The 27,290-nt window shown below is 38.2% G+C and overlaps 1 protein-coding gene across 1 annotated transcript; it reads left to right on the top strand.

The window, feature by feature from the left end:
• The first annotated feature begins 2,139 nt into the window (after positions 1-2,139).
• On the top strand, positions 2,140-26,854 carry rcbtb2 (regulator of chromosome condensation (RCC1) and BTB (POZ) domain containing protein 2). Its single transcript, XM_075472862.1, has 12 exons — positions 2,140-2,339; positions 3,762-3,896; positions 17,787-17,937; positions 18,488-18,654; positions 18,741-18,899; positions 19,236-19,343; positions 20,372-20,514; positions 20,785-20,975; positions 21,638-21,764; positions 24,732-24,871; positions 24,993-25,123; positions 25,236-26,854. The coding sequence occupies exons 2-12, from the start codon at positions 3,771-3,773 to the stop codon at positions 25,374-25,376; spliced, it is 1,584 nt and encodes a 527-aa protein (XP_075328977.1). The 5' UTR covers positions 2,140-2,339; positions 3,762-3,770; the 3' UTR covers positions 25,377-26,854.
• Positions 26,855-27,290: the final 436 nt, after the last annotated feature.

The raw sequence follows: 27,290 nt of genomic DNA, 5'->3' as shown, positions 1-27,290 counted from the left end.
TGCTCTGCGTGGGCCCTCAGCAGCAGACGGCTGCACCCACAATGCAGGGAGAAATGCTATCACAGGTCTTTCATCCTTACTGCTGTCTCTTTATCACAAGCATGACATAAAACGCCGTCCTTTTCATGCAAGTCACTGTCTAATTCACCTGTACTATACACTGATGTTCATCCATATGTGCGGTCATATGTACAAGTCTTGTTTTGATTTTGTCCTTGGTTCTTATTTGTATCTGGATATTTAATTACACAAACTGTGATCTAGGTGGGGAAGGAGGTATTTGACATGTATAGTTTGCAGAGGTGTGTTCTATACTCTATATTTCTCATGCTGCTGTAACCTGTGATCACAATGTCGGATAAAGTAGATTATTATGTCTGTTATTGAAATTTCTGCAATATACTTATGGCCCAAAATATATATTTTTTTTTTATTCAAGTTTTGTATTGAACTTTTCTTAGGCTTGGTCCATGGCAAATTAAACATGTTTCTTTATACAGGAACAAGTAGTATATTAGTATATGAGTAAGAATTAATTCTAATAACCGACTTCGCACATATTTGTCTCAAAAATAGGCAGCTGACACAAAGACAAGATGAGTACATAATGATATTTGACTGCTGAGGCATACAGTATTACAGGATCCCACTTGGGGAAAGCCCAACAAAACAAGAAAACCAGAGTCCCAGTGGTGGTCATTATTTACCTTTATATAGTTCCAAAACCTGCCCTAGGGGGTCACCCCCTCCTCCCTATCACCACTCAATCTACTAAGCATACATTCATAGGATGCAGTTTCAGTCATTGCACACACCCATTCTTTCACATGTGGAATTTCTGATGCCTTCCAATGTCTTAAGATGACTCGACAAGCTGTTGTTGTACCCACTGAGATTACAGAAAAATGACATTTGGTTATATTGGGTAATTGTACGGAAGAGTATTAGGGCCAGGCATAAGAAAAAATAATAATATTTTGCCTGTCGAGAATAAAGTCGACATGTTGAGAATTAAAAAAAAAAATTCAACTTCAAAAAATTCAGTGGAAAAAAAAATCAACTTCAAAAAATTCAGTGGAAAAAAATTCAACTTCAAAAAATTCAGTGGAAAAAGAACCAGACTCAACATCCGGGTAAACAGGAGAAGCAATCGATCCCTGTCTCAATTCATCCAACGGCAGCCAATCCAGTTACGCTCCATTGGACAGATCAGCTCAATAGATATTGAGTAATTTTACAATTTTATTAACACAAATGGCAAATAAAGTAAACTCACTCACCGAAGCACCATCACCCGCGTTGGTGGACATGGCTGATCTGTCCAATGGAGCGTAACTTGATTGGCTGCCGTTGGATGAATTGAGACATGGATCGATTGCTTCTTTTTGAAGTTGAATTTTTTGAAGTTGAATTTTTTGAAGTTGAATTTTTTTCCACTGAATTTTTTTTTTAGACTGTTGGTTTTTCAAATTCAAAGTCTGATTTTGATGCTGTAAGAAGTTGATTTTTTTCCACTGAATTTTTGGAATTGAATTTTTTTTCCACTGAATTTTTGGAAGTTGAATTTTTTTCCACTGAATTTTTTTTTTAGACTGTTGGTTTTTCAAATTCAAAGTCTGATTTTGATGCTGTAAGAAGTTGATTTTTTTCCACTGAATTTTTGGAATTGAATTTTTTTTCCACTGAATTTTTGGAAGTTGAATTTTTTTCCACTGAATTTTTTGAAGTTGAATTTTTTTCCACTGAATTTTTGGAAGTTGATTTTTTTCCACAGAATTTTTGGAAGTTGAATTTTTTTTCCACTGAATTTTTTGAAGTTTGATTTGTTTCCACTGAATTTTTGGAAGTTGATTTTTTTTCCACTGAATTTTTTCCACTGAATTTTTGGAAGTTGAATTTTTTTCCACTGAATTTTTGGAAGTTTGATTTTTTTACACTGAATTTTTTTTTTACACTGTTGGTTTTTCAAATTCAAAGTCTGATTTTGATGCTGTAAAAATTCGATATTAGAAATTCGTAATCAAACTCTGATGGCACAGAAAAACTTCCATACTCAAGGCCTACTGCACTGTCCTCGTCTGATACACAGAAAACGTCGAAGCTCCAAGCTCCGACCCCCTATGAACGCACCATCGGACTACAGGAAGTAAGCTGAGGGTAAGTTTTGTTTTTTTAGGTTATGATGTAGTGGTCAAAGCTAGCTACAACAAGGCGCAGCCACGGCTAATAGACTGACCCACGCTACACTATTGATATGATTACTTCAGAAAAGTGTGAGTTTCGCCGTTGAATAGAAAACGACATCGTGGACGAAACACTGGCCAGAACAACAGCAAAAGGTAACGTCAACAGTTGGAGCCTCCAGCGGGTCTACTGTTTCCAGGAGCAACAAGACTTCTCAATGCTAATTAGCTCAATAGTTTTGTGTTGGATTGTGCTCTTTTAGGTGGTAGTTTTTTTTTTTTTTTTGCGGATTATAGACGGTACATTATAAACCTTTTGTGCTCCAGTTTATAAGGCTGCAGGTTTTAGGCAGCGAGCCTAGCTTTTGTGTTGTCTGTTTGTATTCCTCTTTGGGCATTTTAAGTGGTTGGAACATTTCCCGGAAGCGGGGTGGGGTTTAGGGAGGGCTGGGGTTCATGCTAAAGTGCAACTTCACATTATCACTCATAAGACAGCAGCTGTGTGTTTGCCAGATGACTGAAACATGTCTTTATAAGGGCCTTTTGAGAAGCTGAAGTGCGTTAAATCAGATTTAGAAGTGGATTTTCTGCGCCTGGTGTTGTGATTCAGCCATGTTGGATGGAGTGTTATTGCTTCTATGCTTTTTTTTATATAGTGTGAGCTGCACATTAGACCAGATAACGCAAGACAGCAGACTTACACAAGTACAGAAAGAGCCACATAGATCATATATTTAATCTCCATTGAATACTGAGGCACACGTGGTGGTAGAAACACAAAGAGCTTTTAATTCAGCTGGGTTACCAGAAGAGGGAAGTACTTGAAGTACAAAAATATTGGCATTAAATATAATATAAATATTAAATTAGAAGTTCTAGTTTGGATTATTAGCTGGAAATGTTGTAAGCAGGGATGCCAGAGAGATGATCAATGAAAGAGGAAAAGTTCTGAGTCTGTTATCCCTTTTTGGGCTTCCATTTTTTTTATTTTTAGCCAAGATGTTTTATCATTTTAAGACCACACAGACATCTCAGTTGTGACCCGACTCCAGTCTGCTTTTTAAATATTTTTTTCATACATCAATACACGGAAGCGTCGGAAATCACTGATTTATTTTTCAACAGTGGGTTGTATTTAAAACGCTATATAGCACATTTAAAATCTAATCTTTTGGTCTTGCACTGACACAACATGGACTTGTATCTTGACCGATACTGATTCAGACTTTATTTGTGGCTATGCCACAAAAAAATGTTTGAAATGGTGTAAACTGGACCCTTCTCATCCCATCAGTAAACTTACATTCTTTTGTTTAGCTGAGTCAGCATGTGTATTAAAGTGTCTGCAAACCTGGGCTCAGCACAAAGATGCTGACACTTTAAGATACGGGATCTCTCGTGCATAACTTATCCTCTCAGTTTTTAACTTTATGCATTTGTTGATACAGATCCGGCTCTGCTCCGCAGTGCCTTTTTCTTTGTAATATTCATGCATTGCCCTTCTTTCAGCTTAGTTTTGTTAGACCTTTTTAACTTGTATTCTGATCAGTGTAACAGTGTGTTTTTCTGTCTTCACAGCTGAGTAGCATGCTGGACGTGGGGAAGTGGCCAGTGTTTGCACTCCTTCCTCCTGAGGAACTACGGCTTATCCGGCAGGCTTGTGTCTTTGGCAGTGCTGCAAATGAAGCTCTCTATGGGACAGTTAATGATGAGGTAACGTTTGTGCTCAAAGCAAGGGTGTCTTAATACTCTTGTGTGCAGTTAGACCTAGTATAGTTGATCTTTTTCACAGTGTTGATTTGACCCGTTTTTGACAGCCGATTAAACAAAAGTGCCTCTGGCTTCTCACTCTCTGATATAAGGGGCAGTTCTCCGCGCAGAGATAAGCAGATAGAATGGGGTTATCTTTAGCCATATCGGCCTAATACCCAAGCAAGCTCTATTTTTATCCCATGGAAAGGTGTTGTGCATGCCTCATCTGTCTCGCTTTGCTCGTTTGTTTTCCCCTGACACAGGTGAGGTTTCAGAGCAAACACTTGGTGAAGCATTTATTTTGGTGGGTTTTATTGACTCTATTAGATTTAGTATGGAATCCATGATTAATGTTATTAACAAATACTAATAATAATGATAATAAAACACTTCTGTACATTTCTTACTAATGTTACACGTGCTGTACAAGAAGGTAGGAGGCAGATAAGGTTAAATGTTTGGTCATGTTACCGTAATGATAAACGAGAGTTTTTAGGGTAAGTTGTCTCACTAAATATTCATGGGTTTATCAGTACAACCCCCTGGCAAAATATATCGAATCACCATACTTAGAAGATCTCCATTCAACCCATTTACTAAGTAAAAATATAAAAATAAACCTCAGATATGTTATAAACATGCCGAAAAAGTTGTTTTTCTATTTTCTGTAAATGTTTTTTTGCATAATTTCTTTTAGATGATGTAGAGGAAACAATTATTGAATCACTCAATCGTGAGGAAAACAACTGCCTTGTAATTTGCATTTCTAAAACCAATTCCTGCATGAGCTTTGACACCCAAATGAGACGGCTGTTAAGAAACAGCTTGCAAAGCTTCACAGGCTGTTGCACCAAGTTGCACGAAACATGGCCCAAACTGGAGAGCTGTCAGTGGAAACGTTGGAAAGATTAGAAAACTCTTTCAAGATGGTAATTCAGCTCAGTGTGGCAAAAGATGTTTGTTGTTTCCAGTCAGTTATATCTTTTAAAAAAAAAAAAAAAAACGAGAATAAAATCAAATAAATATGTCTGAAAGGAGAGAATACACAAAAAGGAGATGGAAAAACAAATGGGCACATGTAGCTGTAAGAAACTGAGTTTTACAGAGAAGCTTAAATCAAACCATCCCTTAAACTTAAACAGAAGAAAACAAGGTGACAGAGGGCTAAAGAAAAGCAGTCACGGACCGTGGATGGTTGGATAAAAGGGATATTCTGTGATTAAATAAAGAGATTTTCTTCGGTTTAGGTCAAATGAGTAGTTAGTATACATTACTTTGTGTCAAAGAAAAGATTTATGGGGGGTAATAAAAGTGTGATTTATGAGGGGGGTAATAAAACGTCATTTGACAGGTGACCTTTTGACCTCCGTATGTCCTGTCACATCAAAGGGTCAGCGATAACAAGTGGCTGGTGGTGGGGGGTTAGGGGTGGGTGTTAGGGGGGTTCAATATGTTTGAGTAGTAACAGTATTGACAATCAAATCAAATTTATTTGTTTAACACATTTCGTGTACAAAACAATTCAAAGTACTTCACGTAAAATAAAAGCAAATCAAGTAAAGTCTTTCATTGTCAGATACACAGAACAACAGAGTCGGGCACTGAAATTCATGACATAAGTACGCTAACAATAAATAGGCAATATAGATACTATAAAATATACATTTTACGTTAATTACTAGTGCTATACTGAACATATAATACACTTAATAGCCTATGCTAATCTAAGACCTATACTAACCTAGAAACCCAAGATAAAAATACAATATTGTGTAATATTGCATGTTTTAGTGCATTTCAGCAGGGAGTGTAAGAAGCATTAAAATATATAAAAGAATATAAAGAGAAACAAATAAAATAATTTAAATTCATTTAAAAACAAGCAACTATCCAGATAAATTAAAATATATCGTGCAGATTCCACACATAGACACATGAGAAAAGAAATGTTTTTAACCTGGATTTAAAAATGTCTCCATTTGGTGAGAGTTTAATCTCCACTGGCAGTTTGCTCCACTTGTTTGCAGCATAACAGCTAAATGCTGCTTCTTTGTGTTTTATAAATAAAAAGATGGTAAACTGTCAAGATTTAAAATACTGCGTTCTTGATTGTTTCAAAAAGTATGTAGACAGGCTGTAGATAGTTTAAATGCTAATATGTTAAAGTTTACACGAGACAGTCAGACGATTCAAATCGCATTGTGGCAAATCAAGGAGTGAGTTTCCACAGCAGGGGTCCACGGGAACCTGTCAAAATGGGTGGTTTCAGGGTAAGTGATGAATACAGTAAACAGGCTGAATTTCCAGTCTCATCCCGTAAGGTGACTCGGGGGATGTTGGAGGTGTGATAAGAATCCAGCCTGACTTTAAGAACCAATGAGATGACAGGAGGATGGGGGGTTTTGGTAATGGATAAAAATAAAAATAAAAATGTCTCTATTTGGTGAAAGTTTAATCTCCATTGGCAGTTTGTTCCACTTGTTTGCAGCATAACAGCTAAATGCTGCTTCTCTGTGTCTAGTTTAAATGCTAATATGTTAAAGTTTACACGAGACTGTCAGACGTTTCAAATCGCATTGAGGCAAATCAAGGAGTGAGTTTCCACAGCAGGGGTCCACGGGAACCTGAAAAAAAAAAAAAAAGATTATTCAAGAAAACCCTTGAAACAGGAAGCACAAAGAGTTGTTAATGGAACCTCACACCAACAGTATATCTGCATCCGCACCAGACAAGAATAACTCAATAAACTGGCTTATGTTACCCCTCATACTTTATGTTACTTTGCTGCTAAAAGATATATTTATCTCCAGTTGAGCAGTGTAAAGAACATTTACTCAACATTTAATTAGCTATATTCAATATGATCTGCTGTATTCAATGCAATTTATTATTAATAAAGGTAATCACACACACAGCCAGAGACAAACAACGACAAGTTTTCAGGAGTGCTGACAGTTTTCTATTCTCAGGTAAACTTCATCTCAGGGCAAATACTAAACCAGACAGATTTGTCAGCCTTCTTCAGGTAGGCTATTTCTAAATAGGAGTCTGCACACCTATTAACTAACCCGGGGTGAATAAAAGCTTACAAAAAAACAAAAAAAAAACCTTATTCATCCATTGTTGTGCAACAACCCAGAAGTAGATCTCCTAGGGATGTTTAGAGTTGATATTAAGAATGATTTAAGTTTAAAAAAAATAAAAATAAAAATTTAAAAATAAAAAACAAAGCAGATGTAAAAGAAAAACCCTCCTAACGACATGCAGAGAAATAAACTACAGTCAAAATAAAGTTTTCAAACAGAGTTCGAGCACGCTCCTAAAACACCTGAGCACCAAGTTACCCACGAAGTGATCAGAACTGATCAGAAGTGTAAAGAGATAGATGTTCCAGGCAACTACAGGCTTAGAAAAAATTATTTGGAGATAACGGTAAGTCACTCGTCTAGCAGAGTCAGGTTCTCAGCTGTCATCCTGAGAACTACCAATGTCTGATTCTATCTTTTATTCTGAGATCTTGTGAATTTCCAGTTAAACATTTATATCAGATATGTGTAACAGATAGTTAGATGTACAAGTCCCATCCTGCATTTACTGTTACAATGTTAACTCAAATGTGAACTAAATCTTCAACCTTTTAGGCGTGCAATGCAATTGTCCAACCAGGAACTGTAGAAAATAACCCAGCTTTATGGTGAATTACACCTAAGCGGCATCAGTGTAAAGTATAAGCTTCAATAAGCCAATTCACATATATTACTGATAAAATAATGTTAATATTGCAACATTCCAAAATAATGGACCTGAATCCGACTTAACGTCTGATTGTAGTATTAGGAGATAACCTAAGTGTACTTAAGATGTTAACCAGCAAACAAGGCCTGAGTTCATTCAGCCTTAAAGACTTTCAGACTCTGCTTATCTCCAGTTGAGCAGTGTAAAGAACATTCACGCAACATTTAATTAGCTATATTCAATATGATCTGTTGTATTCAATGCAATTCATTATTAATAAAGGTAATCACACATGGCCAAAGACAATCAACTAAGTTTTCAGGAGTGCTGACAGTTTTCTATGCGTTAAATCTCAGGGAAACTTCATCTGAGAGAAAAATACTAAACCAGACAGATTTGTCAGCCTTCTTCAGGTAGGCTACTTCTAAATAGGAGTCTGCACACCTATTAACTAACCCGGGGTTAATAAAAGCTTACAAAAAAAAAAAAACCAAAACTTTACTGATTCTATCTTTTATTCTGAGATCTTGTGAATTTCCAGTTAAACATTTATATCAGATATGTGTAACAGATAGTTAGATGTACAAGTCATATCCTGCATTTACTGTTACAATGTTAACTCAGCATGCAAAGAAAACATATTGATCTCCTGGAGACTCAGAATTAAATATAATAAAAAATGATCAAAGTCTAATCTTTCTTGAATTGTTTAAAACATTGGTTACTGCTTCAGCTCCGTTTTGTGTTGTTTTTCTGATAGTTTATGCCCCCACGAAAGAATTGATTGAGCTGAAATTAAAACTCCATGCTTTAGTTTTGCATAAAGACCTTATAAATGTACACTTTATGCCCACCAAACTCTTGTATGCTCTTAGATTTTACATGAATGTAACCTTAAAACCAATACTAATATTATTCTTAAGCTTGATTTGTAAAATATTTTGAACATGAACAACTTTTCTTGATCTCATGTACTAGTAATTTGTAGATTTTAAATCAACTTAAGCTGAAGGCGCTAGCCAAATTCTTTAACTCCATTTCCCCACCTTGGTTTATTTAAGACAACTACGTATTTATCTTAAACAGAATACAGGCACACAATCGGTTCTAGTCTGGAATAGCTACTGTAGTGGATTTTTATTTTTATTATTATTATTTTTTTTATCAAGTGAGTAAGAAGACTACTCAGATAATAACAAGACAAAATCCAGATTTTGTCTTTCCTTATATTTATTCAAAGGCAGAATATAGCATCAAAGAACAAATAAGCCTCCTCTGTTCTATATCTAAGATAAGATAGGTGTCTCTTAAAAAGCGAAACGTTATTTCATTTAACTAAAAGAGGGCAGGAGGGTTAAATTAACCACACAATATTAAATATTCTGCATCTAATGATTCATTTCTCAAATCTTTGAATTACTACTCGTGCGAACATTTCATGACAGAAAATGTATCCTAAATTGTATATCCAACCAACATGAAAATTCCATACACTGCAAATGATGGCAGCAATAACCAGTGTTTCAATCTTATTCTACTTTTTATTACCATTACCATTATTTTATAACCAAAGAAAAACTATGCCTTTCAACAAATTTAAAAACTAGACTGGATACAAATTAGCACGTTCACCAAATGCAGTCTAAAACAGCAATCAAAGAGATGATAGATTAATTTCAGAAGTTGGGTATAGGGAGACTTTCCAATAAAGAATATCAATTTGCTATCTGGAGGGACCAACATTGGATATAAATCAGTTCATTTACGTGTTGAGGGTCGACTAAGATAAAATAATCCTAGTTTTTCCCCCATTGTTTTTAATATCTGACCATCCCACACCTGGACTCAAAATAGTGTAACATGATGTGGAAAGTTTGAAATGCAATGAAATTACACACAAACTGTTAGACTGGTATTCAGCATCCGAGCCAATGTCCCACAGTTAGACCTTGTGAGGGTTCTAACCAGAGATGTATAGTAACGAAGTACAACTACTTCACTACTCTACTTAAGTACTAAAATGCTGTATCTATACTCTACTGGAGTATTATTTTTTTCTCCTACTTCCACTTTTACTTCAGTACATATTTTAAAAGAGTTTAGTACTTTTACTCCGATACATTTTTATGTACTGCATCGTTACTCGTTATTATAAACGCACACACACACACACACACACACACACACACACACACACACACACACACACATAAAAACGTACACTCATTCATGCACAAACACACCCACACGCATACAAACACGCAAATATGCATATAAAAACACACACAGAGAGACACACAAGCATGCACACAGTTTAAGAAGGGGAAAAGTTGTAAAGAAAAAAAGCACAAGCAGGGAAGAGAGGGGAGGGATGCTTTAAATGGAGAGGGGACATGCTTGATCTGTTTGTTCACAAAGAGTAAGCCCAGTGTTTTCAGGTGTTCTAATCACTTTTTGTTTTTTACATGGCATTTGTATTTGTATGTGGCCTACTGGCCTTGAGATTTTTTTTAACAAGTTGAAAGAAAATGACAAGGATGAAAAGAAAATGTATAATGTGTGAAGTGATGGGAGATGCTTTAAAGGGGGAAGGGACATACTTGCCAATACATATTCTTTTGTTCAAAAGAGTTAAGCTCAATGTTTAAAGGTGCTCTTGTACACTCCGCTGTACTGCTGTTACAGCCAAACATTTTGAATAATATAAACAACTTGATTTTCAAACTTTCGACTGATTTCTTTAATAACTACATTACACAATACTTTTACTTTTACTTTCAATACTTGAGTAGTAATTTTAAAAATAAACTACTTGCAATACTTAAGTACAAAACATGTTTAATACTTTAATACTTCCACTTAAGTACGGTGCTTAAAGAGTACTTGTACTTCTACTCAAGTCTGAATCGTTTGTACTTTATACATGTATGGTTCTAACACTATTCTTTTCCTGAAATAGTTGAAAAGATCGATTCAAATGACTAGTTATTTAGGAAGCTGCAGTTTGGGGTGCTGTTAAACTTTACAGCGTACTTTTATCGCCCAGCAAAAACATCTAGCGTGTTTCATGAATGATGGACTGACTCTGCGTCAGTACTATTAGCCTAAGCTGCGTTAGAGCGCAAAGGTGATCCGTTTAAATGTCAAATGCTATCTTCTTGAAGCCTGCACCTTTAACGGAACATTGTCAACTACATCTACACTAACCCAGTTATCAAAAAGCCCAGGTTTCTTTACACTGTTTCTTGGTAGTCAGTCAAGATCAGCTGTAAATCATCCCCACACAGAGCCGTAGTTACACAGCAGCTGGGCAGTTAAAGAAATCTACCCGCAGTCCAGGAGGCTGGAGCCGGTTTGGAAGAGACATTTATATATATATTTATTTACATAACTACCCAGTAAAACAGTCAGGAGACCCCGCAACGCTTTAGACCGAAAATGTGTGGAGAGCGGCGAGGACCGAAAGAGTTTTCCGTGGCACGTGCATGCAGGGACAATCTGACCAGGCCTCAGTAGGACATCAATGACCCCTCCCGCCCACCCCCCGCAGTCACGGAAGATTTTACTCTGTGTCTACTCCCCCCAAAAACAGCCACATTCCACAGCAGCTTCATCAACCGCGCTAAAAATATCAGTGAAGCAGCTTCACCGGGGGATGCTCCGGTAACCTCATCATCACCCTCGAACGTGTCTCCAGAATCCCCTTCACTGATATTTTTAGCGCGGTTGATGAAGCTGCTGTGGAATGTGGCTGTTTTTCAACTATTTCAGGAAAAGAATAGTGTTAGAACCATACATGTATAAAGTACAAACGATTCAGACTTGAGTAGAAGTACAAGTACTCTATCAAAAAAAAGTGACTTGAGTAGAAGTAGAAGTGCTCTTTAAGCACCGTACTTAAGTGGAAGTATTAAAGTATTAAACATGTTTTGTACTTAAGTATTGCAAGTAGTTTATTTTTAAAATTACTACTCAAGTATTGAAAGTAAAAGTAAAAGTATTGTGTAATGTAGTTATTAAAGAAATCAGTCGAAAGTTTGAAAATCAAGTTGTTTATATTATTCAAAATGTTTGGCTGTCACAGCAGTACAGCGGAGTGTACAAGAGCACCTAAATACATTGCGCTTAACTCTTTTGAACAAAAGAATATGTATTGGCAAGTATGTCCCTTCCCCCTTTAAAGCATCTCCCATCACTTCACACATTATACATTTTCTTTTCATCCTTGTCATTTTCTTTCAACTTGTTAAAAAAAATCTCAAGGCCAGTAGGCCACATACAAATACAAATGCCATGTAAAAAACAAAAAGTGATTAGAACACCTGAAAACACTGGGCTTAACTCTTTGTGAACAAACAGATCAAGCATGTCCCCTCTCCATTTAAAGCATCCCTCCCCTCTCTTCCCTGCTTGTGCTTTTTTTTTCTTTACAACTTTTCCCCTTCTTAAACTGTGTGCATGCTTGTGTGTCTCTGTGTGTGTTTTTATATGCATATTTGCGTGTTTGTATGCGTGTGGGTGTGTTTGTGCATGAATGAGTGTACGTTTTTATGTGTGTGTGTGTGTGTGTGTGTGTGTGTGTGTGCGTTTATAATAACGAGTAACGATGCAGCACATAAAAATGTATCGGAGTAAAAGTACTAAACTCTTTTAAAATATGTACTGAAGTAAAAGTGGAAGTATGAGAAAAAAATAATACTCCAGTAGAGTATAGATACAGCATTTTAGTACTTAAGTAGAGTAGTGAAGTAGTTGTACTTCGTTACTATACATCTCTGGTTAGAACCCTCACAAGGTCTAACTGTGGGACATTGGCTCGGATGCTGAATACCAGTCTAACAGTTTGTGTGTAATTTCATTGCATTTCAAACTTTCCACATCATGTTACACTATTTTGAGTCCAGGTGTGGGATGGTCAGATATTAAGAACAACGGGGGGAAAACTAGGATTATTTTATCTTAGTCGACCCTCAACATGTAAATGAACTGATTTATATCCAATGTTGGTCCCTCCAGATAGCAAATTGATATTCTTTATTGGAAAGTCTCCCTATACCCAACTTCTGAAATGAATCTATCATCTCTTTGATTGCTGTTTTAGACTGCATTTGGTGAACGTGCTAATTTGTATCCAGTCTAGTTTTTAAATTTGTTGAAAGGCATAGTTTTTCTTTGGTTATAAAATAATGGTAATGGTAATAAAAAGTAGAATAAGATTGAAACACTGGTTATTGCTGCCATCATTTGCAGTGGATGGAATTTTCATGTTGGTTGGATATACAATTTAGGATACATTTTCTGTGTCATGAAATGTTCGCACGAGTAGTAATTCAAAGATTTGAGAAATGAATCATTAGATGCAGAATATTTAATATTGTGTGGTTAATTTAACCCTCCTGCCCTCTTTTAGTTAAATGAAATAACGTTTCGCTTTTTAAGAGACACCTATCTTATCTTAGATATAGAACAGAGGAGGCTTATTTGTTCTTTGATGCTATATTCTGCCTTTGAATAAATATAAGGAAAGACAAAATCTGGATTTTGTCTTGTTATTATCTGAGTAGTCTTCTTACTCACTTGATAAAAAAAATAATAATAATAAAAATAAAAATCCACTACAGTAGCTATTCCAGACTAGAACCGATTGTGTGCCTGTATTCTGTTTAAGATAAATACGTAGTTGTCTTAAATAAACCAAGGTGGGGAAATGGAGTTAAAGAATTTGGCTAGCGCCTTCAGCTTAAGTTGATTTAAAATCTACAAATTACTAGTACATAAGATCAAGAAAAGTTGTTCATGTTCAAAATATTTTACAAATCAAGCTTAAGAATAATATTAGTATTGGTTTTAAGGTTACATTCATGTAAAATCTAAGAGTTTGGTGGGCATAAAGTGTACATTTATAAGGTCTTTATGCAAAACTAAAGCATGGAGTTTTAATTTCAGCTCAATCAATTCTTTCGTGGGGACATAAACTATCATAAAAACAACACAAAACGGAGCTGAAGCAGTAACCAATGTTTTAAACAATTCAAGAAAGATTAGACTTTGATCATTTTTTATTATATTTAATTCTGAGTCTCCAGGAGATCAGTATGTTTTCTTTGCATGCTGAGTTAACATTGTAACAGTAAATGCAGGATATGACTTGTACATCTAACTATCTGTTACACTATCTGATATAAATGTTTAACTGGAAATTCACAAGATCTCAGAATAAAAGATAGAATCAGTAAGGTTTTGGTTTTTTTTTTTTTTTTGTTTGTTTTTTTTGTTTGTTTTTTTGTAAGCTTTTATTCACCCCAGGTTAGTTAATAGGTGTGCAGACTCCTATTTAGAAGTAGCCTACCTGAAGAAGGCTGACAAATCTGTCTGGTTTAGTATTTTTCTCTCAGATGAAGTGTCCCTGAGATTTAACGCATAGAAAACTGTCAGCACTCCTGAAAACTTAGTTGATTGTCTTTGGCCATGTGTGATTACCTTTATTAATAATGAATTGCAATGACCACAACAGATCATATTGAATATAGCTAATTAAATGTTGCGTGAATGTTCTTTACACTGCTCAACTGGAGATAAGCAGAGTCTGAAAGTCTTTAAGGCTGAATGAACTCAGGCCTTGTTTGCTGGTTAACATCTTCAGTACACTTAGGTTATCTCCTAATACTACAATCAGACGTTAAGTCGGATTCAGGTCCATTATTTTGGAATGTTGCAATATTAACATTATTTTATCAGTAATATATGTGAATTGGCTTATTGAAGCTTATACTTTACACTGATGCCGCTTAGGTGTAATTCACCATAAAGCTGGGTTATTTTCTACAGTTCCTGGTTGGACAATTGCATTGCACGCCTAAAAGGTTGAAGATTTAGTTCACATTTGAGTTAACATTGTAACAGTAAATGCAGGATGGGACTTGTACATCTAACTATCTGTTACACATATCTGATATAAATGTTTAACTGGAAATTCACAAGATCTCAGAATAAAAGATAGAATCAGACATTGGTAGTTCTCAGGATGACAGCTGAGAACCTGACTCTGCTAGACGAGTGACTTACCGTTATCTCCAAATAATTTTTTCTAAGCCTGTAGTTGCCTGGAACATCTATCTCTTTACACTTCTGATCAGTTCTGATCACTTCCTGGGTAACTTGGTGCTCAGGTGTTTTAGGAGCGTGCTCGAACTCTGTTTGAAAACTTTATTTTGACTGTAGTTTATTTCTCTGCATGTCGTTAGGTGGGTTTTTCTTTTACATCTGCTTTGTTTTTTATTTTTAAATTTTTATTTTTATTTTTTTTAAACTTAAATCATTCTTAATTTCAACTCTAAACATCCCTGGGAGATCTACTTCTGGGTTGTTGCACAACAATGGATGAATAAGGTTTTTTTTTGTTTTTTTTGTAAGCTTTTATTCACCCCGGGTTAGTTAATAGGTGTGCAGACTCCTATTTAGAAGTAGCCTACCTGAAGAAGGCTGACAAATCTGTCTGGTTTAGTATTTGCCCTGAGATGAAGTTTACCTGAGAATAGAAAACTGTCAGCACTCCTGAAAACTTGTCGTTGTTTGTCTCTGGCTGTGTGTGTGATTACCTTTATTAATAATAAATTGCATTGAATACAGCAGATCATATTGAATATAGCTAATTAAATGTTGAGTAAATGTTCTTTACACTGCTCAACTGGAGATAAATAAGTCTTTTAGCAGCAAAGTAACATAAAGTATGAGGGGTAACATAAGCCAGTTTATTGAGTTATTCTTGTCTGGTGCGGATGCAGATATACTGTTGGTGTGAGGTTCCATTAACAACTCTTTGTGCTTCCTGTTTCAAGGGTTTTCTTGAATAATCCTTTTTTTTTTTTTTTCTTTCAGGTTCCCGTGGACCCCTGCTGTGGAAACTCACTCCTTGATTTGCCTCAATGCGATTTGAAACGTCTGACAGTCTCGTGTAAACTTTAACATTAGCATTTAAACTAGACACAGAGAAGCAGCATTTAGCTGTTAAGGCTCGTGTATACTTCGCAGCAGTGTGTCGCAGTGAGCTTGTCGCAGACATGACGCAGTTATTTTTGATTTATGCCTTGAAGCGCTGTCTGCGCTATGTTAATCCCACGCCACAACGCAAGAGGGACAATCACGAACAAGCTAGGATTGTGGGTGTTACGGTTACGGAGGTCATTCAACAACAATGGCGACTGGACGAATGCGCACTTTGATTGAGATGCAGCTGATCGATCTAGAAATAGAAGAAATATTGCTACAACTGGAGCTGGCAGAGAGGGAAAGAATCGTCACGGTTAGCGTCAGCCGGTTAGCAAACCGGAAATACGCATAGTGTAGAGCGGATGTAGAGTTGACCAATCAGACGCCTCCTTTCTCTCCTCCCTGCGGCGATGTCTGCGGCACTGTCTGCGGTGAGTTACAATTTTGAGGAGGTGCACCAGAGTGTCTGCGTAGTATCTGCGTTAACTGCGACACACACGCAGACGACCTGGTTTTCGAGTATAAATCAGGCTTTATGCTGCAAACAAGTGGAACAAACTGCCAATGGAGATTAAACTTTCACCAAATAGAGACATTTTTATTTTTATTTTTATCCATTACCAAAACCCCCCACCCTCCTGTCATCTCATTGGTTCTTAAAGTCAGGCTGGATTCTTATCACACCTCCAACATCCCCCAAGTCACCTTACGGGATGAGACTGGAAATTCAGCCTTTTTACTGTATTCATCACTTACCCTGAAACCACCCATTTTGACAGGTTCCCGTGGACCCCTGCTGTGGAAACTCACTCCTTGATTTGCCACAATGCGATTTGAATCGTCTGACTGTCTCGTGTAAACTTTAACATATTAGCATTTAAACTATCTACAGCCTGTCTACATACTTTTTGAAACAATCAAGAACGCAGTATTTTAAATCTTGACAGTTTACCATCTTTTTATTTATAAAACACAAAGAAGCAGCATTTAGCTGTTATGCTGCAAACTGCCAGCGGAGATTAAACTTTCACCAAATGGAGACATTTTTAAATCCAGGTTAAAAACATTTCTTTTCTCATGTGTCTATGTGTGGAATCTGCACGATATATTTTAATTTATCTGGATAGTTGCTTGTTTTTAAATGAATTTAAATTATTTTATTTGTTTCTCTTTATATTCTTTTATATATTTTAATGCTTCTTACACTCCCTGCTGAAATGCACTAAAACATGCAATATTACACAATATTGTATTTTTATCTTGGGTTTCTAGGTTAGTATAGGTCTTAGATTAGCATAGGCTATTAAGTGTATTATATGTTCAGTATAGCACTAGTAATTAACGTAAAATGTATATTTTATAGTATCTATATTGCCTATTTATTGTTAGCGTACTTATGTCATGAATTTCAGTGCCCGACTCTGTTGTTCTGTGTATCTGACAATGAAAGACTTTACTTGATTTGCTTTTATTTTACGTGAAGTACTTTGAATTGTTTTGTACACGAAATGTGTTATACAAATAAATTTGATTTGATTGTCAATACTGTTACTACTCAAACATATTGAACCCCCCTAACACCCACCCCTAACCCCCCACCACCAGCCACTTGTTATCGCTGACCCTTTGATGTGACAGGACATACGGAGGTCAAAAGGTCACCTGTCAAATGACGTTTTATTACCCCCCTCATAAATCACACTTTTATTACCCCCCATAAATCTTTTTTTTGACACAAAGTAATGTATACTAACTACTCAAATGAAACCCATAAATCTGACTGCTTGAAGAAAACATGTAAATTTCCCCAATAACTGATGATGTGGGACCAATTTAAAGGAGGTTTGATGATGGCAAAGTATTTTTAAGGATAATGCAACTTGCCAAAGAGCATTGAAACTTTTCTTCAGGAAAGACTTCTCAACACAGTGAAATGGCCAGCTTCGGATCCCAGTGTGGTTCTATTATCATGTCTGTCTTTAGTTTTGTTATTTTATTCCATGAAAAGCAGAATAAAAGTGCTCCGTAATGTCTGCTCGTGGTTGTAAAGATCTGTGAACACTAGTGTGGAGTTTCCGTTTAATTTTTGAGCATCGGTTGCACTTCAGCTGCGTTTGCTGCTTGCAGGTCTTTGCTTTAGGCACCAACTGCAGCGGCTGTTTGGGGCTCGGAGACCTTCAAAGCACTATCGAGCCGCGCAGGATTGATGTCTTGTGTGGAAAGAAGATTGTGTCCCTGAGCTATGGAACAGGACCACATGTGGTTATCGCCACTGCAGGTAATCGCTTCAGAATGCAACATTTCAGAAAAGCTTTATTTGTCCTCGGGGTGAAATTTCATCAGGATGCAGAGGAAGAGAAAACCCTTGTAAACAGGACCACACTTACAGGCAGAAGTGTGTATCACTCCACATTTGAAGCATAGCACCACTTTACACCACCTTCTGATTGCATTGAGCTGTGACTGATCACTAGTGGCAGTTATGTTAAATGCCTCATGTAATTTTGGTATTGTGTCTTTTATCCAGGCGTCTTTACTCTTATTTAACCTTTTATCGGGCGATATTTACAGCTAAGTCATTTTTAACTTACTCCACATCCTATTTTAGAGAGACCGGACAGTGAAAATCCACACACAGTCTAAGTTTATTCGTTTTCTCTTGAATGTCCCACTTTGGATGTGTTTTCCCTGTCATTCAGAAATATTTAAGCTCCATTAAAAAAAAAACAATAAAGGATACCTAGTGAGAGTAGTGTTGAGCATTGGCTGTAAATCGGGTGAACTCGACTGTTTACAACATGAATAAGAGTTTACTCACTGCTGTGTAGATGGTGAGGTGTTTGCCTGGGGCCACAATGGCTACAGCCAACTGGGAAATGGGACCACCAACCATGGACTGACCCCTGCTTTGGTGTCCACCAACCTCCTTAGTAAGAGAGTGACAGAGGTGGCCTGTGGCTCCCACCACACTATTGCCCTCACCACAGATGGAGAGGTAAGTCAACCTCTCTTGTGTCCTCACTGGAGTGTGTTTTCTACTCAGTATATCTGTGGACAGTGAGTTTTTATCTCTGTGGCTAGGTGTTTGCATGGGGTTACAACAACTCTGGCCAAGTAGGTTCGGGGTCTACTGCCAATCAGCCAACACCCCGTCGGGTCAGCAGCTGCCTGCAGAACAAAGTGGTGGTCAACATAGCCTGCGGTCAGCTCTGCTCTATGGCTGTTCTGGACAATGGAGAGGTACCCAATCCTTTCGCTTTATATATTTATTCTTTTACTTTTGGGAAGTCGTGGCCTTCGTTTGAAAGTGGAAGGTCACAGAAAAGTGGGCAGAGAAGCGGGAAGACTGTGCAAAGGGCCGCAAGCTGAGACTCAGAGCTTGTGTTGCCCACTTAACCAGTTAATCTAACTTAAACCTAAAATACAGCTAAGAGGTGGCTCTGATTCCACAAGAGAAGTGGTCAGTAGCATACTTTACAATAGGCTTTTAGGAGTGAGCCATAAACACACAAAAAACCACCCTCCACCACTGTCCTTATGAAGGTATAAGGCATACCCTGACTTTGTCTTTTGTAGGTCTATGGTTGGGGCTACAATTGCAATGGACAGCTGGGTTTGGGCAACAATGGAAATCAACAGACACCGTGCAGGATCGCTGCCCTCCAAGGTGTCAACATAGTCCAGGTAAGTTGGACGTTTTGCTATATATGTATACTTTGTACATATATTTTTATTATTTTACATTATTTTATTTTATTATATATATATACATATATTAAAAATTGTTTTTTTATTTGAATTAAAAATTTAATAAAAAAATTAAAGGTCTAAAAATTTAAATTTATTGCACCAAACAGACCAGGCCAAATTCCTTGTGATGTGAAAATTACTTGGCAATAAAATCTTTTCTGATTCTGATTACAAGAAAAAACAACTCGTGGCTGCAACACGTCTCAGAGCCATGTGTGTAGCACCCCCCCCCCCCCCCCCCCCTTCTTTCAAAAGCAGTCACAAAATAGTCTTCAAAATGAAATTCTTTTGTAATAGAAGCAGTGTGTGGTTTAGCATTGACCTGCTGAAATATGCAAGGCCTTCCTTGGAGAAGGCATCATCTGTGCGGGAGCCTGTATATACCTTTCAGCTTTGATGGTGCCTTTCCAGATGTGCCAGTTTCATGGCCGCTTTGTGGATGTCACGGTGAACTGTGTTCCCAGGCGGTGATTTCTGGAAGGTCTCCTGAGCCCGTGCAGGGATTTCCATGACAGAATCATGTCTGTTTTTAATGCAGAGCTGCCTGAGGGCACACAGACATGTGTCCCCTGCTCACAGAGACGTCTTCAGCTGATGATATGTACTATAGAAATACTACCGAACTTTATGTTTGGGAACACTGTGCTTAAATTGTTCCACAATTTTTAGAAACGGCCAGCTTTACTTGTAAGAGACTCTGCCTTTTAAAGGTGCTCTTTTTATACCACTCATGTTCCTGACCTGTTGCCAGTTAACCTGATTATTATCAACATGTTCCTCCATCGGTTTCTTTTATAATCTCACACTTTCCTAGCTTTTTGTTGTCCCCATCTCTGCTTTTTTGAGACACGTTGCTGTCATCAACTTCAAGCTGAGCTAAAATTGTCAAATGTTCTGTTTTTATTAACGTTTTACACAATTGTTGTGTTTTCCCTTAAAAATACCCCTCCTTCCAAACACAGGTAGCGTGTGGATATGCACACACGTTGGCGCTTACAGACGAGGGCTTTGTTTACGCCTGGGGAGCCAACTCATATGGACAGTTGGGAACAGGCAATAAAAGCAACCAAGCTATTCCCACTGCAATAAACACGGATAAAGAGAGGTTGGTACATCGCTTTACGCTGTTCTAAAGGTACAGCATCATATCGGTGACAGTCATTCATCACTGAGGGCTGTATATTGTTTATTTACAATCAATAAAAAGAGTTTTGCTGATTCCAAAGTACTGTAAATCTTCTTCTATTCATCAATAATAAAAGGATTATTGAGGATTAATGGATTTACCTCTTTTCTAAATGTAATGAATGTAATTTTATGCGAAAGCTGTGCATTACAGGTACTTAAAAGGTTTGAATTCTGATTTCCTTGCCAGGATGGTGGAGGTGGCTGCATGTCACACCAGCCACACATCAGCTGCCAAGACGCAGAGCGGACAGGTCCTGATGTGGGGTCAGTGTCGGGGTCAGGCTGTGTGCAGCCCTCACCTCACACATTTCAGCAGCACCGACGACGTGTTCGCCTGCTTCGCCACCCCCGCAGTCACGTGGCATCTTCTGTCCGTGGGTAAGACCTGTGAAGAAGATGTATAAAGACGGAGGGAGGGTCGTAGAGGTCAACGATTAAGGAAATTCGGTTGAATATTTCAAATGGTTTCCATTGTCATGTTTACCCTTTTGACCAGTTGGGGATAATTATGCAGTCGGCACATATCTGTGTGTCATAGGTGCAAATTCCTGGCAGTGGTCTAAGAAATAAACAGGATGCTGCATTTCCTCTTCATGTCAAACAGATGTTTATATGAACTCTGCTCAAACTGAGGAGCATTAACATGTCACTTGTTGGAGCTTCATTTTCTGTTTACACTGTAAAGCGAATGATATCCCATAAGGATCTGTTGAATTAACGATCACCACTCTCACGAGAGGAGTCTTTTCTTTTATTACCCATTTGACTGTCGGGTCAGAGCAACAAATGGTGACAGGCACATCTTTATTTGCCTGTATGGCCGTTCTGTTCTGTTATGAGAGAGTCGTGTCTATAACTCTTAAAGAAATCGTCTTTTAAATGTCATTTCTGTCATCTTTATAAGAAAATGTGATGCCATGTTCATATGGTGTGTACTGTTAGTTTACACTGGAACTTGGCAGCTGTTAAAAGACTTTAAAGTGGACACTAGACAGAGTCCAGCACCAAAAAAATGACTCGCTTCTCCGTGCTTTTTCCAGATGGAGATGACTACCTGACGGTCGCCCAGTCTCTGAAGAAGGAGTTTGACAGCCCAGAGATTTCTGACCTGAAATTCATGGTTGATGGGAAATGCATCCATGTTCACAAAGCCCTGCTGAAGATCAGGTAAAAACCCTCCAAACCAGTTAACCAGTCGGTTATATTCACCTGCAGATTTATGGAATGAACATTTATCTTGAACTGCTCCCTGTTTTTCAGGCCAGTGTAAAGTCTGGTGAGAGGCAACATCTGCTCTAACACGTTGCTTTTGAATTGTTTTTCTTTATGTCGTGAAACCACGTTACAAAATATAGTTGCTTTTATATAAAATATAGTCCTTTTCTATCGGGCCTGCACCCTTCTGCACTCAGTTTTTAAGAAAACATTTTCCTATTCACCCTCGCGCTTGATCATTATTAATGAGAACACTTGGCAAAACAATATTTTTGGGCTTTTCAGGGGAAGAGAAGCACCCTTTTATCCTACTGAATTCTGTTCTTTTGAGTTTTAGCAACATGATAAAAATAATTTAGTTAATTTTGTCTCCATTATGAAAGAAGACACGTGGGGATCTTATTCCATGAAAATAAAAGTAACTCACACTCGCTGTATGCTGTTTTCCTATATTTAAACCTCATCTGGGAGACGCTGTGTCCTGTTAGTCATGGAGACGCAGGGCAGCCTATTGTTTCCCGTGTTTCTTTTTATAACAACATTTGAACACGGAGTATCTGCATTCCAGTCCCTTGCTCTTTTGCACTGTCAGGAGGAAGGAGCCAGACTGTCTGCCCTGTCTCCCTTATTGCGTATGCTCACACAAATGTGCAACTGTGCAGAACTTCTCCAAATTACATGTTAAAAGATGCTTCGGGATAGAATGAAACTCGGTTGTTTGTTGTGCTGCATTCTGAGAAGAAATGATAGAGACAGAGCTGTGAGAGATTAGCAGTGAGGGGGGATGAGAAGGGTCTGCAAAAATGTGATCAGTTTATCAGAAGCAGAGGCCCGTAAGGAGGGAAATATGGAAAAAGGCAGCGAGCTATAACTTTCAACTACTCGTCTCCACTTTGTCCCAGGACGTGTGTGTGTGTGTGTGTGTGTGTGTGTGTGTGTGTGTATATATATATATATATATATATATATATATATATATATATATATACACATACACATGTGTGTGTGTAATGCCCTTGAAAATTAATCTTGAGTTTGATAATGTCAATCAATTGAATAAATATGTTGGGCTGCAAAAGCTTTATTTACTATTTATTTATTTTATTTTATTTTTTTAAATAAAACAAAAGCTTTATTTACTATTTATTTGAATAGAGGCCCAGAAATATTTCTACTGACTCAGATATAACCATATTCAAATTAAAGCTACATAATGAATATCAGCAAAGGGCCGACTCTCAACGATAATTTGAGCCTGTTTAGATCCAAATTAGAGGAAGGAATTACAGTTCTTGACTATGTAAAACCTGTTTTTAAAGGCTCAGTTGTAATTTGATGAACATGAAATCAGATTTCTTTTCAAGCATCCTTGACAGACGTCCGCCTGCCTGAAGTCAGGAAAGCATGGACATCCCCAAAGAACTGTTTTCCTTTGTAGATCTCCCCCAGGCACGTGTTGCAGCCGTCTCCAGCTTTCAGCCGTTCAGCAGGTGAAATGCAGCTAGCTCAGGTTGGCGTCAGGTGGTTGGCTCTGCCGCTGCAGATGGTTTCACTCATTTACCCAAAGAAACTTGTTGCTTTAGGTCAGAGGTTTGCTAAATGCAAGGCCTCCCCAGGGGGAATCCAGACTGTTTCAGAGGGAGGTGGTGGGGGAAAGTCATTACATTTTCATAAGAATAAGGTGTGTGTTTTTCACAAAGTCAGAAGTGATAGGACACAACATTTCCATATGTAGTGTAAAACAGCAGGATGTGGTCATTAGAGTGCCTCTGTAGGTAATCACCAAAAACATGGAGTGATTATGGTGTCTTTTTTTGTTGTTTTTTAACTTTATCTGCACTGAACTTTGCTGCGTTTGGATGAAACTAAGCAGACACTTCATCTCTGAACACCCCATAATTCATCCACCTTCTCCTGCCTTCTTTCTAATGATCAATAAATGCCATCACACTGCCTCCTCGTGCTTTAAAGGCAGTTCTCAGTTTCTCAGTACGCTCCAGCACAAGGCTTGTATCATGCAAATGTTGTCATTTTCACCGGTCCTCGAGGAACCGACGGACTCCTCTGTGCCTGTTGGCGCGCAGCTCAAACATTTGAGCACGACGATTACCCGTGCACCTGGATGCGCTTTCATCAAGGAAAAAGACGTAACGGATAAAAAAAAAGAAAGGGAGGAGAAGAGGAAAATTCCCAACACTTGGGTTGATGAGGGGCTTTGCAGGAGAACTGCTGTGAGCCACACGTTTCCAATGAACTATAGAGAATGTACACACCCATTCATGGGAAGCGTCGGTGTGGCTGACCTACAGGCTTGTTTGAAAAAGCGGTGTGCGCGTCTGCAGAGTCTCTTTCGGTGTTCGGATATAAAAACCAGGATATATACACCTGGCCTTACTGGTTTCTGTTAATCAGACATTAACTTCCTTCTTGCTTTTTGTGTTCTTCCTATCATTCTGGTTCCAGTCGATCCTTTAAAGACAGTTTTCGGCTCCGTCTGTGTCTTTTCTCTGCGTTCTTCGGTTTATGAGTTGATTTGCATATTTTTTTTAAGTCGTCTCTTTATCGTAGACTTGAACATAGATATGTCCCCCCTTGAGTTGATGTTGTGAAGGGATTTTTATTTTTAACGGAAAGGATTTCCACTGCTGTTGTCTCCTGTTAAACGTGAGAACAAATAACCTGTCAGTGTCTGACAGTTGATCAACACTGTTTTCTACACTACTCTGTTATTTTTAGGATGCTGCTGGGTTTGTTTACACTGATTTCATGTCTGAAATAAATATGATAATTTAGTCTGATCCGGAGGAATAACTGGAGACTTGTGAACAAGCAGACTGGCATCCAGCCGTGAGCTGCTGCAGTAAGGTTTGTTTCATCCGTAATCATTCACGGCTGTGTTTTCCTTTCTTGCCTGTCCAGGTGTGAGCATTTCCGTGCGTTGTTGAATGAAACGGATGAAGATGCCATAGAAATTCACCAGTTCTCATACCTGGTCTACAGAGCCTTCCTGGAGTATCTCTACACAGACACTATTAACTTGCCACCAGAGGATGCTATTGGTAAGCCGTAACACGGACTGATATTCTTTACAGCTCGAGGGAACCGGAAATTTAAACGCTCAGCTGTGTGTGTGTGTGTCTGTGTGTGTGTGTGTGTGTGTGTGTGTGTGTGTGTGTGCAGGACTTTTAGATTTGGCTACATTCTACAGAGAGACGAGGCTAAAGAGATTGTGTCAGGAAACGATCAAGAGAGGCATTTCTGAAGAGAACGCCATCACTCTGCTCTCTGCTGCTGTCAAATATGAGGCGCGGGTAAGCTTATAGCCCCTGACACACAGTCAGACACCATGGTGGCGGGGGGCCTGCACAGTAGCTAGTCGGTTATACTCCTCAGCACTGACCAGATAGCCCTCTTCATTTTTAGGACCTGGAGGAGTTCTGCTTCAAGTTTTGTGTCAACCACCTAACAGCTGTCACGCAGACCCAGGCCTTTGCAGACATGGATCATGACCTGCTCAAGACCTTCATTAGCAAAGCCAGTCGCTACGGGGCCTTCAAAAACTGACTAGAGCGCCCCTGTAGTGATGAACTCAAGAAGAGGTGGTTTAATCCCACGGAGGAGAGCCCGCCAAAGTAAACACCCGGTTGGTCAGCTCTTGAAAGACTTGTCACAGGGGATGTACATACTGAAGAGGCAGATGGTTTAAGGTTTCACCCGCTAACTGATGCTTCTGTGTTTTTGTTGTAAACCTCGTCCAAACACAGTCGAGTGGGTTGGAAATATATTGGGTTACTCCGCTAATCCAGTCCCCAGCAGAGCGTGCAGAGGCCGAACAGGAAAGATGTGCCACAGTAGTCGACAGTCTGTTGTTTCTCTGTCACTGACAACAGGCTCAGCGGAGTCTGTGTCGTCTTTGTTTGTTCCAGTCTGCTAACACACAAAAAAGGGTGCCAGATGTCTGAAAATGCCTCAGAATAATCCCAAACGGTCACAAAACAGGGCTTCATCAGACAGATCTGAACGCTCGTTATGTCCCATCAGTGATGACTTACAGTGATCAGCTTTGAATCGACCCTTTTACACAATGCTGCTTTTCTCTTATAGCCTGACCCTCGTTTCAGTCAGCTGATGTTGGCTGATCACAAGTATCTGTTTCTACACTTTCTTATTTACATGTATGAAAAGTTCTTTTTTGTTTTTTTACAGTAACAGGAAGCAGATAACGATACTTAAATAGCTTTAGTGTGTGAAATGAATAGCTTAAAAGTTATTAAATAACGGCCCTCCACCCATTTGTGTAACCAAATTGTACTTTGGATGCCTTGATTGTCCAACTTTCTGGATTAAAATGTATTAAACAAGGTAAAAGCACTCTTCTTGCATTAGAGTGTAACATGATGCAGCTTTGTTCATTAACAGTTTGTCTCACATTTAAGCAATGATTTTGTCACTTTGTCTTAGTTACTGATATGCCACCCTAAACTATGCTCACCGTTGGATGTTGATGCTGAGAAAAGGTGTGGTCGGTCACAACTCTTTTTGTTTAAGACGTACTTTAACATGTATGCAGGTATTCTTCTGGAGGATGTGTGCGCTGCTTGACTCACACGAGCATGTTGATTCTTGTGTTTCCTGATGGCGACGGTACACTGTACACGCAGCTCATTTTTCACTTGAATTTCCTTGTAATTTGGTATGTTTACAACAATTTTTTTATTAACTTATTGGCAGCGGACTTTTTACGAGGATTTCTTTTTACGTCTCCCCAGATTGCTCCTTGTGGTAATGATATAGTGCTCGCTTAGTGTAATTGCCAGCAGACTGCGTTTAAAGCTCGTGTAGGTCCTGGAGGTAAATCCTGACTTGCTAAATCACCCCAAATAGAAATCAACACAAAGCTTCGTTATTGCTTTAACAGGCCAATTAGTATATAAAAAAGCTAGTGTTTTATCATTTTGTATGAAAAATGCTGTGAGCTCCTGACAAAGGGTAACATTTCATAATGTTATGTACATAAAATTAAAATAAAAACTTTCATTCTTGATGTATATGTTATTGTAAAACACACCACGATAACTTTGTCCTATAAATGGTAACCATTGGGGTCAGCAGTTGTATATTGTCACACCCTCTTTGCACAGTTGGGGTGCCTTTACTTCACTGCTGATAACCACTAACTGTATGTTAGGGTTGCTGAATAATAGGTCCATGCATTTTCCTCTAAATTAACCAGTTTGGCTTTGTAATAATGCACTTTTTTTATCACTCGAATTCACCTAAAACTATCATAAGAAGTGCACCATTAGACATCAATCGTGTGGTGAATTTCCCCAGGAAGTGGCAGCAATGATTTTAAACTGACTGTGAGGAAATACGATTAGAGGCGGCAGAGTTTCATTTCTTCCTGCCAGAACAACCTGTTGGGTTATGCATGTGGTTGTTGCTTCCTCAACTGCACATATAACACCTTTTTTCTTC

Source organism: Odontesthes bonariensis, chromosome 9 (genome assembly GCF_027942865.1).
Source record: "Odontesthes bonariensis isolate fOdoBon6 chromosome 9, fOdoBon6.hap1, whole genome shotgun sequence".
Taxonomy (NCBI): Eukaryota; Metazoa; Chordata; class Actinopteri; order Atheriniformes; family Atherinopsidae; genus Odontesthes; species Odontesthes bonariensis.
This window is presented reverse-complemented; position numbering and strand designations above follow the sequence as displayed.

Excerpts from the sequence above, each read along its gene's own strand:
- rcbtb2 (XM_075472862.1), top strand. The coding sequence starts at position 3,771 with ATGCTGGACGTGGGGAAGTGGCCAGTGTTTGCACTCCTTCCTCCTGAG. Across the intron at positions 18,655-18,740 it reads CCCTCACCACAGATGGAGAG|GTGTTTGCATGGGGTTACAA; the intron begins GTAAGTCAACCT and ends CTCTGTGGCTAG. Across the intron at positions 24,872-24,992 it reads GCCACCAGAGGATGCTATTG|GACTTTTAGATTTGGCTACA; the intron begins GTAAGCCGTAAC and ends GTGTGTGTGCAG.